The sequence below is a fragment of the Bombus vosnesenskii genome, unplaced genomic scaffold (assembly GCF_011952255.1).
Source record: "Bombus vosnesenskii isolate JDL3184/JDL3185 unplaced genomic scaffold, Bvos_JDL3184-5_v1.1 scf7180000013352, whole genome shotgun sequence".
Lineage (NCBI taxonomy): Eukaryota > Metazoa > Arthropoda > Insecta > Hymenoptera > Apidae > Bombus > Bombus vosnesenskii.
In genome coordinates, this window is record NW_022882988.1 from 2,018,660 (window position 1) to 2,033,580 (window position 14,921).

Below are 14,921 nucleotides of genomic sequence, written 5' to 3' on the forward strand. Positions count from 1 at the left end.
AAACGATGATATCGATAAGTATTGAAGTTCTATGACATCAGCTGTGATTCTCCGAAAGATCGAGCGGATAGCCGCAAATTATCATTTTCTAGAACCATAAGTATGCGAAACATGTTTATCAAGGCGAAGTCTAAGTTAGTATACGAGTAGCTAAACCAATAAATCATCCGCACGTAAATGCGATAACCGTCTGACTAGAAAATTAAGAGAGATCAACGGAGGAAAAGACAAAGATGGGGAATAAAAAATTGTCGTTTTATCACGATTCGAGGCAGGCAACGAAATCCCTTATCGTTTTGCACAGAGTCAGGAGCCCAACGTTATCGGAATTGGACAAGGCCGTGGGCCGGTTGGCTGATAATGCACGAACCATATTGCATATCGTCGTTCTACAAATATCTTCTCATTCCTTGTTTCGTCTCACCGCGTAACGGGAATCTGAGACGTTACCGAATTTCTATCGGGTAACAAAATTTTATCGTGAGATTCGTAACAGAAAAAGTTCTCGTCGAGCTTCACGACTATTTGGACAGAGACGAACTTCGCTAATCGGGAACTCGCAAAGTGATTGAATAAATGTTACGCAATGTTGTTTGGCTCTGTAAAGTTATTCCATAAAAACAACTTTTATCGTGGTTTCGCAACTTTGAAATTTAATTAAACAAACACGTCGAGGAACTAGATTGAAAATACACGTCAAGATTTATAATACACTGTGTCACGTGGAGATTTAACTGCACGTGGCAAGAATACACGTTGTACGCGTGAAATCTTTAGAAGTGTGGTACGATTGAAAATGTCAGTGAATCGTCGATAGTTCGGAGACTCGGTTCGCGTTGGAAGTAACTTTCTATTTCTAGCGAATTTTTAATTACTTGACCAGCGTAGCTATCAAATGTACATTTCACGTCTTAAATGCCATTACATTCGACCGTATTATTAATATTTATATTCACAGACGATTAAATATATCGTTATATGCATTGAATAAACTTGCAATCTAACGTTTAAAATTCACCGTACACTCGCTGAATAATTGACAAAGAAACAAAGTAAAAAAAAAAGACGGCGAAGCACCTGTTTATATAATAATTCGGTCTTAGAGGCTCTTCGTAGAGACACGATGGCGATTATGGCCCAGGAAACAATTAGGGCCGATGATACACGTCCGACTACTATATCGCGTGCACACAACCGATCGGAGCCCTCTTAAAACGAGGCGTCGAAGCGGCGTGTTAATTCGAACGAGCCGACGCGTTCGACGATTCACCTCTTCCTGATTGCCATCGAACCTTTGCGAAACGCTTCATCGAATTCAACCCGCCAATCTTCATTACTCTTTACGATTCTGACACTCTTTGACGAACTTTAGCGCACCGATCGTCGCAAAATTCACTAACGAAGTTTAGTTTTCTACCACGAATTTATGTTCCGTCTGATATTTAAATCACGAGACACTAAAACGAAACACATTTATAAAATGACAAAGAACGGAGGTTCACAGGTCCTAGGATCCGTTGAAAACGGGCAGTACACATTATTTTTGCAGTTAGTTGTGGTTTTCGATTAGTTTTGCATATTACAAAAGCTACAAGCATTCATTCATAATTGAAGAGTCGATACGTGGACGTATCGTAAAGGCGTTGATACATGCAGAACGAAAAAAAAAATATTATTTGTGTTTCTATACCTTCTACTCTCTATCATATACCGAGTGGCGAAGGAAATATCGAGTTTAATTTTTCAATTATTTTCGTGCCGAATATCAAATCGTTTAATGAATCATACACAAGGATTAACGACGGTAGAAAACACTACGATGAAATTAATCGTACCATTGCTTGAAACGATTGCAATTAATAACTCCTTTCGTTACACCAAGTTCTTCGACGATTTCCACCAAGGAGAAAATTATTTCCTTCGTCGATTAGGGGGAAAACGAATCTATTATTTTAACGACGTTGGCATCACATTTACATACGTTTTAACGTTGTAAACGATGAACTTTGCATGGCGCAAAGTTTAACCGTTAAAAAGATGCAGCGTATGTAAATCTCTCCACATATGTAGGAATATAAATACATGGATATACTACCGCACAGTATCAAATTGCACACCTGGCATGTGTTACACGTATCTAAAAGGCTTTAGATACGCTTTGATTTATAATTAAATTATATTAGGACCAGCTGACGAGTTCGCGAAAAATAGAGAATCGCGTAAATAACGAATCGAATTTTGTTTATACATCATCGAGTTTCCATTGTGGGAGAAAGTCACGTCTATCGACAACGATACGACCCAGTTCTCCATCGAGGAAGCCTGGTAGTGCTATTAAGGGCAGTTACGGTGGTCGAAAACTCACGACGAACTGTGACGGAGCGGAGAAAGAGGGATGAAAGTGGGAACGTGTCCTGCCTACCGTTCCGAGGCTCGTTAATTTTCTTTCTACCCCGATAGGAGGATGAATGCGCCGATTTCAGGAAATTGTCCCGCCTGATCTATAAAGATACCATCCTACTAATCTTCCGCGATATTGCCCCGAGTACGCCAATGCCTAATGCAGCGAGAGTTTTCAGCGTTTCACGCGTGTACTCAACGGTATATCGAATTGTATTTGCATAAACTACATACAATATATATAGTATATTGTGTGGGTGTTCAGTGACATCAAATTATCGTATCATTGTACTTCACCGAAAGTTATATTTTGCGAAAGAATTGAACGAAAAATTGTGAATTTTATAAATGTAAGCAAAACCTTGACAAATCTAATCTTCTATTCGTTATTCTGTATATGTATACTTAGGCAGCATGTGTATAATTGTACACGATTGTCACAAATCTGGCGACGAGCACAATTTTGCCGCTACATATGCATTATGCTCGTTATTCAATAATGTTGTGTGCGCACTATGAAAACATCTGCATCGAGCATAAACGCGTGTGGGTGTCATCGCGCGTTTTCCTCCGATTCCAATTCACATTTGCCAAAGTAATGTTCTACAAAACTTGTTCCTAGCTTCGGCTACGTTGTGAAATGTATTTTCAAATATTCTATTCTTGCGAATAAGACGAAGGATCGCAAAAAACTATCGAAAAAATTGAAAGTTAAAGTCTCAGTCAGGCGCCGACGTAGGAAGCTACAAAATATGGTGCACTTTGGTATGCAAATACAACAAATATATACAGCAATACACAATTCTGATTAATCATTCACGAGATTACCGCGACTGCATGCTGCCAGTAAATATTACGTAGTCGGCGATTTCATCTCGGATTGTAGTTAAGAACCGACTCTATCTTCTACGGTCTTTGTCACGAGTTTGCTAACAATATTTACTGTTTACGATAGAATATGTCATAAATAGCTGATCGTGCGTATCATTCGAAATAACATAGTTCACGAAGGAGAGAACAGAAAGGAAAGAACAGCCGATTGCACGAAGAAAATGCATTAGACAGCGTTAGCTATGCAATCGTCGTCAAACATCGATGGTGCACTGTAAACTATACTAAAGAAACGCTTATGGAAATTCCCGGTCGAAAATCGTGTTGATGGTGAAAGATACGCGAGACTGCGGAGCGGAAGTTTCCAGGTGGGACGAGAAAACGGCGACACAGCTTCCTGTCGACACGTGGGAAACTTTCGAGCATCTTCGTCGCCCAGTTAACTCCAACGTACACGATTACGACGCGTCTATGTTCTTCTTTTTCCCAGAGTTTCGCGTTGCAACACTGTTATCGTTTACCTCGACGTAAATAGTCCGGCCGTGTTTGCCTTTGCACGCGAGATCCCCCGGGAACCGTAGGAAAATAGCGGAAACTGAAGTTGGATGCTAATCAACGCAATGCAAAAGCAACGAGAAGGTATAAATATTTGAATGGAAAAACGACGCGATCGAAGGATGGATTTAATTGAAACGCGCCGATAAGATGGCACAGTACGGGCGCGCGCATAATTAATCTCGTCTTTGACGGATTAATTCTCGTTAAACCGGTTCCAGAGTGAGCGTCTCTAATATCTGGCGCCATCTATGCTGCGCGATATAGCGGCGTAGCGCGTCGAGTGGATTCGTTCGTTGCTGGTCTCGTTAAACACGTCCTCGAGTGGAACGAGATTCGCGAAAAATCTGCACCATCCATCAACGTTCTACGGGCGGCATTCGTGATTTTCTCGTAGATGATTAGCTGGCAGGAATCGATAGATTCCATAGAGAATAATAAAATGCAACGCGGCGATTTTAATGCCACGACATTCCGACTGCCGAACGGATGATCGATCAAGTATTCAAGTATAAACGTTCGAGAAATCAGTGGAATACTTACGCCGATAGCCTGTTGGCGGTGTGTCTCTCGCGCTCTGAAACAGAAAGAAAAAGGGATGGTAATTAGCATCGGCTAAGTTAATTAACGTCTGATTATCGACGACCAAGGACAAGCAACGAGACGGAGGCAACCAAACCCGATCCTATCGTTTTGTCTAACATAATGATATCGTTATGTGAAAATACGTTCACAGTACAGCTGACAAGGAAGCGATAACGGCTCCATTTGTCGATAACGGATGCGGGAAAATAGAAAAAAATGCGATCGCTTACGCGATCGGTCAATCGTTTACCTTGTCCTTGATTTCCGATAAGCGCGGCTCTGACGCGAATTTTCTGACGTTGAATCGAAAATAAGTATGCATATATACATTATAGGTGCACAAGTTTACTGGAATCCGGTGCTACCTTGCTCTTTGCCAGCGATGCATCTTAAATCAATTACTTATTACGCAAACGCGCGCGAACAGCATGCATAATCGCGCTCGAATCGTTGAATTATAACTGCAACGATCGTTTCTAACTATACCTCGGCATCATTTTCACATCTGCCGAGGGGAAAATTATTTTCATACGACGATCGTCCTTGACGACGCTCGTGATAGACGGCTTCTTTCATCTGGCTGGAACTAGCGAACATGAATTGTGGAACTGTGAAAGCAATGGTGCGCGCGAGGGAACGTAAAATTTTTCGAGAGATCCCCGAGCGAGGATCAATTCGTTCGACGTAACCTTACTTGATGTCGTTGCACGACCAGCTAGCTCTCTTTCCCCTCTTAGAAACGCAACGAGCCAATGGAGAAAGAAAAGAAGAAAGGAGCTGTGACGAGCGAAGAGAGAAATAGAGAGGCAAACGCAAACCCGGTCGAGGAGGCATTGCGTAAACAATGGAAAGCGGCATGCACGCACGCACGCACGCATGCACGCACGCACGAAGGCAAGCAAGCACAGCATGGGAAAGGGGCTACGAGCAGAGGACAGGCTGCTGGGACTGGGTCAAAGAGAGGGAGGGTGCCACCAGGAAAAGGGGAAGCTCGACCTCGACAGAGAGGGTTGCGCGTCTTAACAACAGTATTGCCACCAAATTCGATCGTAACAAGCTGCTTTCTACTTCTATCGAATAAAATTTTATTTCAAGATGTAATCGAGAAAGTGAAGAATTTAACCCGTTTAATTATTCATTTCATCGCTTCCATTTGGATTACCAATCTATTCGACGTAATAATTTTTGTTAAGAATATGTTTGCAAAACTTTGAAAATTAGGTTGCAACATATAAAATAGCCGTTTTCTTCATTTCAGATAAATAAAAATTAGTTTTACTTTTCATTCGAGTAATTGTACGAAAAGAAGTATTTCATAGAAATTGGGATGTAATTTTATGCGCGATTGACATTTATAGTGACGAACATAATATACGTATAAAGAAGAACACTTCGTTTACATAACTCGTACGCAATATGCATTGTACTATTCCTTTCTAAATTAATACCACTGCGTGGTGGCATAAAATATTTGCTAAATCGTAATCGATATTCAAAGACTACATTGCATCGTCTGCAAAAATAGATCTAAGATACGTCCGAGCATACGTGAGATACGAAGAAAAAAATAATTTCAGTTAAATTGCTGCAGAAGCAATTTATAAATGCACCAGTACTGATAGAATCCAGACAAAGACTCTGAAACGTTCGATCTGCCATCCCAAACGCTACAACCTAATAATTTATTTCTAATTATAGAAGATTCTAGTTAAAAGAAAATTCGGCTGGCAGATTAACGAGGAAAATAAACGTCGCCTTATCCGCACGTAGAAATATTCTTGACGGACCAAATCCTTCGACCGTATGACGTTTCATAGACGCGCGCATGTATGTTGCGTTAATGAATTCCATATGTAACGCGATTAATATACGATTACCAAGTTAGACGCATCGCGATGTCCAATTAGAGGTATGATTTATCACACGATCACTGGTCGAACGAGGGACGCGCTCGCGCGAGCCTTACAACACCGCCGATCGTCATAACTCTCTCTCGTTTCGAACAAAAGCTAGGAAATTCCCTGGCAATGTTCCACCGGCTAATTATCACTGTTCGCCGTGGTCGCGAACCCCCCGTGAACTATTCGAACGGATCGCCACGATTAATCAATGACACGCGCATATCGTGCTCGATACTCGCTCGCGAATAATTAACGTCCAAGTATCGCGAGGATGTTGCATAATTCCAGCGATAGCGTCACGTGCGATGAAAAGTCGTTCTTCTTGTACGTGTTATGCATCAATTACCTACTCGACGATCTTCCTATCTTTAGTCGTTATACAAACTTTAATTTAACGTTTATCGACGATGCAATTTCTACTTTACCTTCGATGATATACGCTATTAATCAAAAGTGCTCAAAGACTTGCTTACTTTTGATATAATGTATTTTAATTATGCGATTAGGGAGAGATCGAATTGCGATGATCTTATTCTTTACGATCGCCATAGCTGCGTATAATAGTAACGTATCGTGACTTGATCGAGCGTTTTTGAAAGTCATGGCCATTGTCAAATTTCATGCAACTATTTTGTTACTCGGCAAACTCTTTGCATTCGGATTCTTGAATACTTGAAATACGAACTATGTACTAAGAAAATTCTTCTAAACCGATACTGACTATGGCGATAGCAGTAGTAATAGAGATATAATATATTCAAAAAATGTTTCTGTTGGAAAACTATGCATAGAAGAATGCAGAAATTGACGTCATAGCGTATCACGTAAATTACATCAATTATTTCCTTCGTATCATACACGTTGAAAAGACAAGCGTTTCTCATGGTACGACAAAGTGCTCGAAAACGCAAGTCAATGATGCGATTCACACCTGATAACAGAAGATAGTTGACAGCGTCTTGAAGTAGCTGCAGCTGGAATCCAACGAGCATGACTTATCGCCCAGGTTGCTAACGTTGATAACGTTGATGATGGTTCATATTGCTCGCGATCGTGCGTGCACGCGCGTTTCACGCACCGCTTTTCCACAGCTCGCGATCAATCTTCCCTTCGCTCGCTTTTCCCCCTGCTTTTGTCCGCCGCCCGATCGGAAATGATGGCAGCGCTGCGTGAAATCGAACCGACCGCGTTCATTGATTGGCGCGTATGCAAATCACGTCACTTTCGACTCTACCGCACTGTTCCAAGGTCGTCGCGTCTATAAACGCTTATTCGATCCATACATCGCTATTCGACATCGATCTTAATAATATAGCTTTGTAATCGCGTTGATACTACACGTTGAATCTTCTCTTATTTCCTTTTTTTTTTTTTTAACCTTTAACCTCTGTTGTATTTTTATTTCTAACGATAAAGTGATATCCAAAATGAAATCGATCTTTTTCAGGATTTATTTATTATCGTTTGTTTTAGACTTGTATTCGACCGTGTTTTCGCACAAAAGTATGTAACGCGAATCGGTATAACTCGAGGGGATGTTGCACTACGAATATCGTGATAGCGGAAGCGTTTGGTCGACCGCGTACACTCGCAGTGACGCGCATCGGTTGACTGAGGCTCGGCTCGGGGCCCGCTAGGGCCTGGGCCCATCGCTGCCAGTTGAATTAACTGCTGCTTGCTTTTCTGCCTGCTGGTAGTCGTACACGCGCCAGCCCAGGACCTCTCAGCCCCGCAGCTTGCTGAGCAGACGGTCGCTTCACCTGCGTAGCGACGCCTTTTGTTCAACTCATCCCTCTCCCTTTCGAACGCCCCTCTTTGCTCGCGATCTTTCGCGTTCTTTCTTAACTACCAGTCGTTTTCGTCCACTACCCTCGTTTCACGTGTCTCCTTCTTGTTTCTTACTGCGCTTCTATTATATTTTCTTACTATATACTCGAAGAGTTAAAACGATCCTACGATAAGAAATCGATCGAAAGTTCGAATGATCGAGGATGATTCTACTTGCCTACCACAGCTACCTTTATGTCCTTTATCGCTGATTTAACACACTCGTTCGCTTATATATTGGTTCAGTCAAAGCGATCAATCACATTTCTTCTTAATTTTTCAATTTCATTACACAAATAGACGATGTTGTTCGATTCTCCAGAGACAAACAGTTCACAACCATAATCATCAATTCTCTGCACTTTTTAATCCATGGAGATGATCTATGCGGCTTCTGAACAAGACGCTAATGTCCAATATGTTTAAACGATCGCATGATACGAAATCGATTGAAACTTTGAATGGAGAACGATCGGCAGCTTTCTCGGCTTCTAATCTCGTACATCGTAACGAAATCATTTTTTCATTTTATGTGCTTTTACCAAGCACCGTGAGTTCGACGTTCCATCAGATTGCCATAAAAGCAACTATCGATCAGGATATAGCGTACGGTCTGTGTTTATGGAAATGTGTGCGTGCGCACCATCCGTAAAGGATCGGAGCGTGTGTTATTAAGGTGTTCAGTTAGCCGGCACACGCCTCGACGTATGGTAGGCTGGTGCACCTGTTTCAGCAAAAGGATCTGGTTGGACCACCTTACCCTTCGATTCTCTCTCTCTCTCTCTCTCTCTCTCTCATTCACCAGAGAACGCTTTCTACCCCGTTGTTTCGTCCGCTGCTCCTCCGATCTATCTCGATCAAAATTCAATGAGACGATCACGGTCGATCGTATTGGCCGAGGCCAGAGAGCGCTTAATCGAGAAATTAGGTTTCTCTGTGCACCGTCTTGGGTTCTGGATAGACGAGCCGGGTCATTTTTTTCCAGCAAAAAGTCGATTCTCAACACGACAACGCAACGGTCGTGTTCCCCGCGCTGTCTCCAACGTATCGTTCGTTTCGTGATTCGAATCGAGTTGCTCCAAGCATCCGTTTCTCGATCCATCGTGATTTAGTCGCTCGCGAAGAATGTGTAACGAGTGCCTTCGTATTCGTTCGATCTTGCTACAGTATATGTATTATTCGGACGGTGTACGTCCTTGTAGAATATATAAAAGGATGACTTTACACATGAGAGAAATATATCATAGGGTTTTATAATGAGTTTCTGTCGTGATTCGAATATCGCGTCGCCGAAGAAGAATCCACGGCACCAGCTAACTGCGGCGATTATATTCCTTCGTAGCTTCTAATGAGAGTCCGATTGTATTTGCAAACGCTTGTGCAACAATGGACGATTGTTCTGCACCGCGGACGGATATAATTCTCCGCTGCTCTAATCCTTCGACTTTCGTTCAATTGATTAAGCGTCGGGATCGAGGAACAGCGTGATCGAAGCGACTTACAATTAGCGATGTGCTCTCGAACGCTTTGAGTCGCTTCGAACATGCGCGATCGCTCGTGCAAGTCTTTGTGTAATTCTGTCAGATTATTGTTAGTCAAATTTCATCGAATTTCACAGCAAAATTAATTTGTTATATGCTAAGAAGGCCAATTAATGGCCGTCTTATAAGTAAATCTAGGTTCCCACGAAACATTAACATAATGTGGGTATAATTTGGAAAAGTGAGATTACACACGAGATTGCACAAACATAATTCGTCTTCTTCCTATTTGTGCAAATGTTTCTGAAAAATAATAGCTTTTGCTATAAACTAGTTAACGTTACCTCGCGCGTTGGGAAACAGATATTCTACTGGAAAAAAATATTATACCAATAAATGATTATACCAATGGCTACCTATCACTACCGATCATGATCTTTGAACATGACTCGAAAGGATGATTATACGCAAAACCTTCGAAAAATTTGATAAATCTAAAATTTTGAGTTTTTAAAGTTACAGCTAGTCTGGAAAGTCTTGATTGGTCTAAGTTTTGAAAGTTTAATGGCATTCAAGAGTTCCAAGATTCTCAAGTCTTATCGAAACTCCAAAGACTCGAGATTCAAGGCTTATTTAAACTTCCAAGAAGTATAAATATCGAATTATGTTCGAAATGATTCGACGTTTCACACTATCGTAAACTTCGAATCGCGCCAGAACTAAGATTCGAACAACCATCGCTACTTTCGACTACGCTTGCACCCCTTGCTACAAAATCTTCTATCTAATATTTTCTCATCTTTCACAATACGTTGAAGTATTCGAAACTACCATGTTTTCTGTGTTTTAATTAAATTACATCATACAGGCTATTAGGGAAAAGCGATTTAACGTCTTAAATCAACTGACGAGAAACAAAGATAGCACGTAGGAAGTGATAAATACGAAGCTTCAGTTTCCTTCGCTTGCAAACTGGTAGACATGACATTTTGAACTAAATAGGGTAATACAACCATCGCAAGCTATTCGATCATTTTCCACAAATCTATTTCGGCGACAATGGAGATAAAGTTGTTACTGGCGTCAATGAACCTCCGATTTAGAACGCAAGGAATTGAAAAGGTTTCGTTGGGAAGAATGAATCGGTGATGACACTTCCGGCAGCTACGTGTCTTTGGTTCGGACGATAACGAGATTATCGAAGTAAAATGATGTGTTTTAACGAACGTAGACGAACGAGTCGGCCGCGAATAGAAATTCTCGTGGGCATGAACGTGATGTGTCCGATAGGACAAAAGACGCCGAATAGGGAAACGATGAGATTGATCGTTAAGGCGACCCAGATTCCCTGAAACGCAACAATGTTCTGGCTCGCTTGCCACGTTACCTGGAAACACCGCCTCGTTGAAAAGTCAGCGTGAGGCAATCGTTCGGTTGCACAACCGATCGATGACAGCCGGGCTTCGCTCGGTTATGACGGTTAATTTGCATCCGTCGAAGGATGTTGGGAAGACAAAGGGAATCGAAAAATCGAAGGCGAGTCTCGATCGATCCCTCGAGAACACTTCGTAAGCAAACGCAGAAAGAAACTTTAAATAAACATGTTGTGACGGCACGATATCGAATAAATAGCGATGTTATCGAAAATTTACGAGAGAAAGGAAAAAAGAAGGGGAGGAAAGGACACATAAGGTTTCGAAATTCTCTCTGGAGGAAAGAAGAAAATCGCAGGAGAAACGAAACCGACAGGTGCCAGAGACAACCTCGACCCAGTTTAGGGTCTCTGTAGGATTGTCCTAATGCGAAATTGTCTTAAATGAACACTACGACAAAGTATCTGATCGAAGTCTATTCGAAACCATCTACGACTGTGTGTCGCTATGTTCCTCTATTTACTCGACGTTTACATAATTAGTAGACCCGATAACCTCTTTATCTATGACAAACTCGTTCAACAAGGTTGTCATTAAAATAAAAATAAGAAAAACGACGAAAACAGCACGCGCAAATAGGACGTATGTCCATTAGAATTTCTAGTAGAACGAAAAATCGTAACAGCTAAACCGCAGGTTAAAATTCGGGGAAAAATGCAGTTCAAAAGAGAACCGTGAATAATGGAGCATTATTGCGATACGGTTACGTCCGAAAGTCCCGCATAACGAAACAAATTGTTGGACAATGAGCAACGAAAAACGACAGGATCGTTAGATTCATCGTTCCGTACGCTTCTACAAAATGTCAGTCACAGTATATAAACGCGACTTCCTTCGAAAGCACGCATCGACGTATTTATTAAGGAGGTCGACCCCCGGGCGTCGGAGGATCTCGAAGGACGGAAGCTCCTTTCAGTCAAAACCGGAAGTTGCTCGAACTCCGAGAGGAACTTGCCGCGAAGGAGAACCGCTCGCACTTGCGGCTAACTTTCCAGTTTCTCAACCAAAGGGAGTTCCGAGACGAGTCCCTGGCTGCGCATCGCGAATGAAGAGCAAACATTTAACTGGCGCTTGCAACCGCGAAATCCTCTGATATCGTGAAAGAAATCACGCCGTTTAATAAGACTTCCTCTAGGATTCGTTCCGGTATATCTTTTCTTTACAATTCTAAAATTAATTTAACGTTAATTACAACACGCTGGAAAAATAACTCGCTAACGTGCAACTTATCGAGTTTAATAACTGACGTATGTGCATTGCTGTTCAAATGTCTCGAAACAATTATTACATCTGTTCCAAAATTAGAAAATATGGGAAAATGAAAGATGGGATTTATGCTGATGTATTAGTGATTTTAATGGGACATACGTTGGCTACAGAAAGTATTTGCGCACTATTGTTTTATTACAGTATCCACTAACTAATTAGGTAGGAGTACATTTTTCATCTAATTTACTCGTGTCTTTATATAATGGCAAAAGTTCGATACGAAAATGAAATGTATGGAATCTGATAAAAACAAAGAAATGCTTCACTGGCACAGATATGGAACAGCTTGTTTTTTCGACAGGTTCGTATAAATGGACTTCTGCTATAAAATATGCAACGTGGATATACTCGTGATATTCAGAGCATAAAACGAATCTCTATTCAGATTTTATTTCTGCGATTGTCTTCATAAAAATACAAATTTACACGAACACGTGCACCTAGATACAACCGTGACTACGCGCCATACTATTACCAAGATCACGCATACTTACATATATCCATTACAGGATACTAGGAGAAAAGTCGACTCATGCCAAAGGACTCCACGAAAGTTGACTCGGCGTCCTGTTCGGTTAATAAACTCGTATTCGACACACGTCAATGCCTCCGTTTGCCGGCTGTTCGGCCACTATTTTACCCCCGTTTACCGCGCCAACCACTAACCAACGGGTCTCGGTGACCGCCACGCTCCGCCACTTCGAGACTCGATATCACGGAACTGGGTCAACCGAATGATGTATTATCGAATACGCCGTTCCATCAAGCCGTGCGTTCCACGGGGCAGCCAGGTAAAAAAATAATGCATCCCCCCTCTTCCTCAATCATATACATACACGCCTACGGAACCAATTCGATCGATCTTAACGCTCGCGTCCACCTTCGAGTTCGTTTATTTATTTGCTTGGGACTGAATGGATCGTTGACCTAATAATATATTGATTTCGACCGCGTGCGCGCTCGATTGACCAGCAATTGCTAATCATCCGAGCAAATCCAATCGAAGGGGTAATACAGCCGGCGATATTAGATTATAATCCACATAATGGGGTTAACGTAACCATTCAGAATGTAGTGTAAATTGTTCTTGGAAATGTAGTTGCAAATCTAAGGATCTCGACGGATTTAATTAAATTTCGGACGAACAGATATTCGAAGGACTGCACTTACGTAAATTAAGACACCTCGTGTAAATCAGAGAGCGGGATTTCCCTCGTTCGAAATCTGAGAAAAGACGGGGAAGAAGAGCCTCGACGGAGTGAAAAGTTCTGTACAAAGAGTTTGTAGAAGTTTGCTCGGAGTCCCCTGGTTCGAGAGCCGTAGAGCTCCAAGTCGAATAAATTAAAGAAGCACGTCGACGCGAGTGTTCGCACACGGATTGATGGCACGCCAAGTTGCGGCCGGATCGCCGGATTGCTTTTGGTTTGGCATTGAGCTTAACCCGCGCTTAATCGATACCACGCCGAAGGTCGTACGCTTCCGTGGCGTCTCCGCTTTCTACCTTTTTCTCTCCTGTGTTCTATCCTCGTGCCGCGATTCAACGGGCACACGCGAACCCGTCGCGTGTCCGCTTCTTTGATATCGCGATACGAGATTGGCGTCAAAAGCCGATCCGTGACCCGTGTTCGAATTAAGCGCCCGTAGATCATCGATTTGATAGCAAGGACGAGAAAGTTTTTTTTAATTAATTACCGAACGTTACATTTAAATTCTCCTAGTTCTGATGGAATCTATCGCAACTGTTATAAAATTTGTTTAATGGCAAGATATCAAATATTCTAGAAAACTGTAAAAGCTGCACGAAGGAATTGACCAAACGGGACAACAAATTTATCGAAACTCGTTCTATTCGACGAAATACTATTTCTGCAAAGATAAACTGTAAATTCTTTTTCGATTTTGCTATAAACTTTTCAATGAACCCGATATATTCCAATAAAAGCGAATGTGAACTTGAGGTCTGAATGAAGTTATTTCCAAGTCCTGGAGCCTTCGTCATGGGAAACGCGTACCAATGATCCGTAACTCGCCATTGAAATTCCATCGTAACTTTTGCGCATATATTCGCGTCTCACCATAGAATTGGCCGATTGGCTGAAAGGCAAACCGAACGACCATCAGGAGGAATCATAAGCTAAGCGAAGGGGGAAAGATTAAACGAGCCTGAAGAGTTTTAATCGAGCCGTTTTGCATTTCCTTCCTATTCTCTACTTCGTTTCGTTCCCCTTTCCTATTTTTCTTTTTCTCTTTCTCCCTCGTTTTTTTTCCTTCCCCTTTTCTTTTTTTCTATAAATCTCCATCGACGACGGTCGACGATGAGAAAAACGAAGATGCTCGTCGTTTCGACTCATCGTTGACTTCCGCTCGATTTGCATTCGAGAGCTGGCTCGATATCTGCCTTATGAATAACCAGCCCGGCTCGGGTCAGATCGCCGGCAAAGGGTGAACATCTCTTGCTCGTCCTGCCCTCCCTTTCCCCCTTCCCAAACTCTCCGCGCGCATCTTTTCATATAAGATTTCCCAAGGAAAATCCTTCCCGTAGACAGCATACCGCGGCGAACGAGAAACGAGCGCAACGGCTCGAAGAAGCAGAAAGGATCTCAATGGCTCGTCCCTATTCACCTAAAACTGGGGATATA

The 14,921-nt window shown here is 42.0% G+C and overlaps 1 protein-coding gene across 8 annotated transcripts in view; it reads right to left on the reverse strand.

Moving 5' to 3' along the window:
* LOC117236985 (AF4/FMR2 family member 4) overlaps positions 1-14,921 on the reverse strand; it is a 166,754-nt gene that overhangs the window by 20,347 nt on the left and 131,486 nt on the right. For all 8 annotated transcript variants that reach the window (XM_033500480.1, XM_033500477.1, XM_033500476.1 and 5 more), the window contains one exon: positions 4,330-4,363. In XM_033500480.1, coding sequence (XP_033356371.1) covers positions 4,330-4,363 — 34 coding nt within the window. The remainder of the gene's footprint in view (positions 1-4,329; positions 4,364-14,921) is intronic.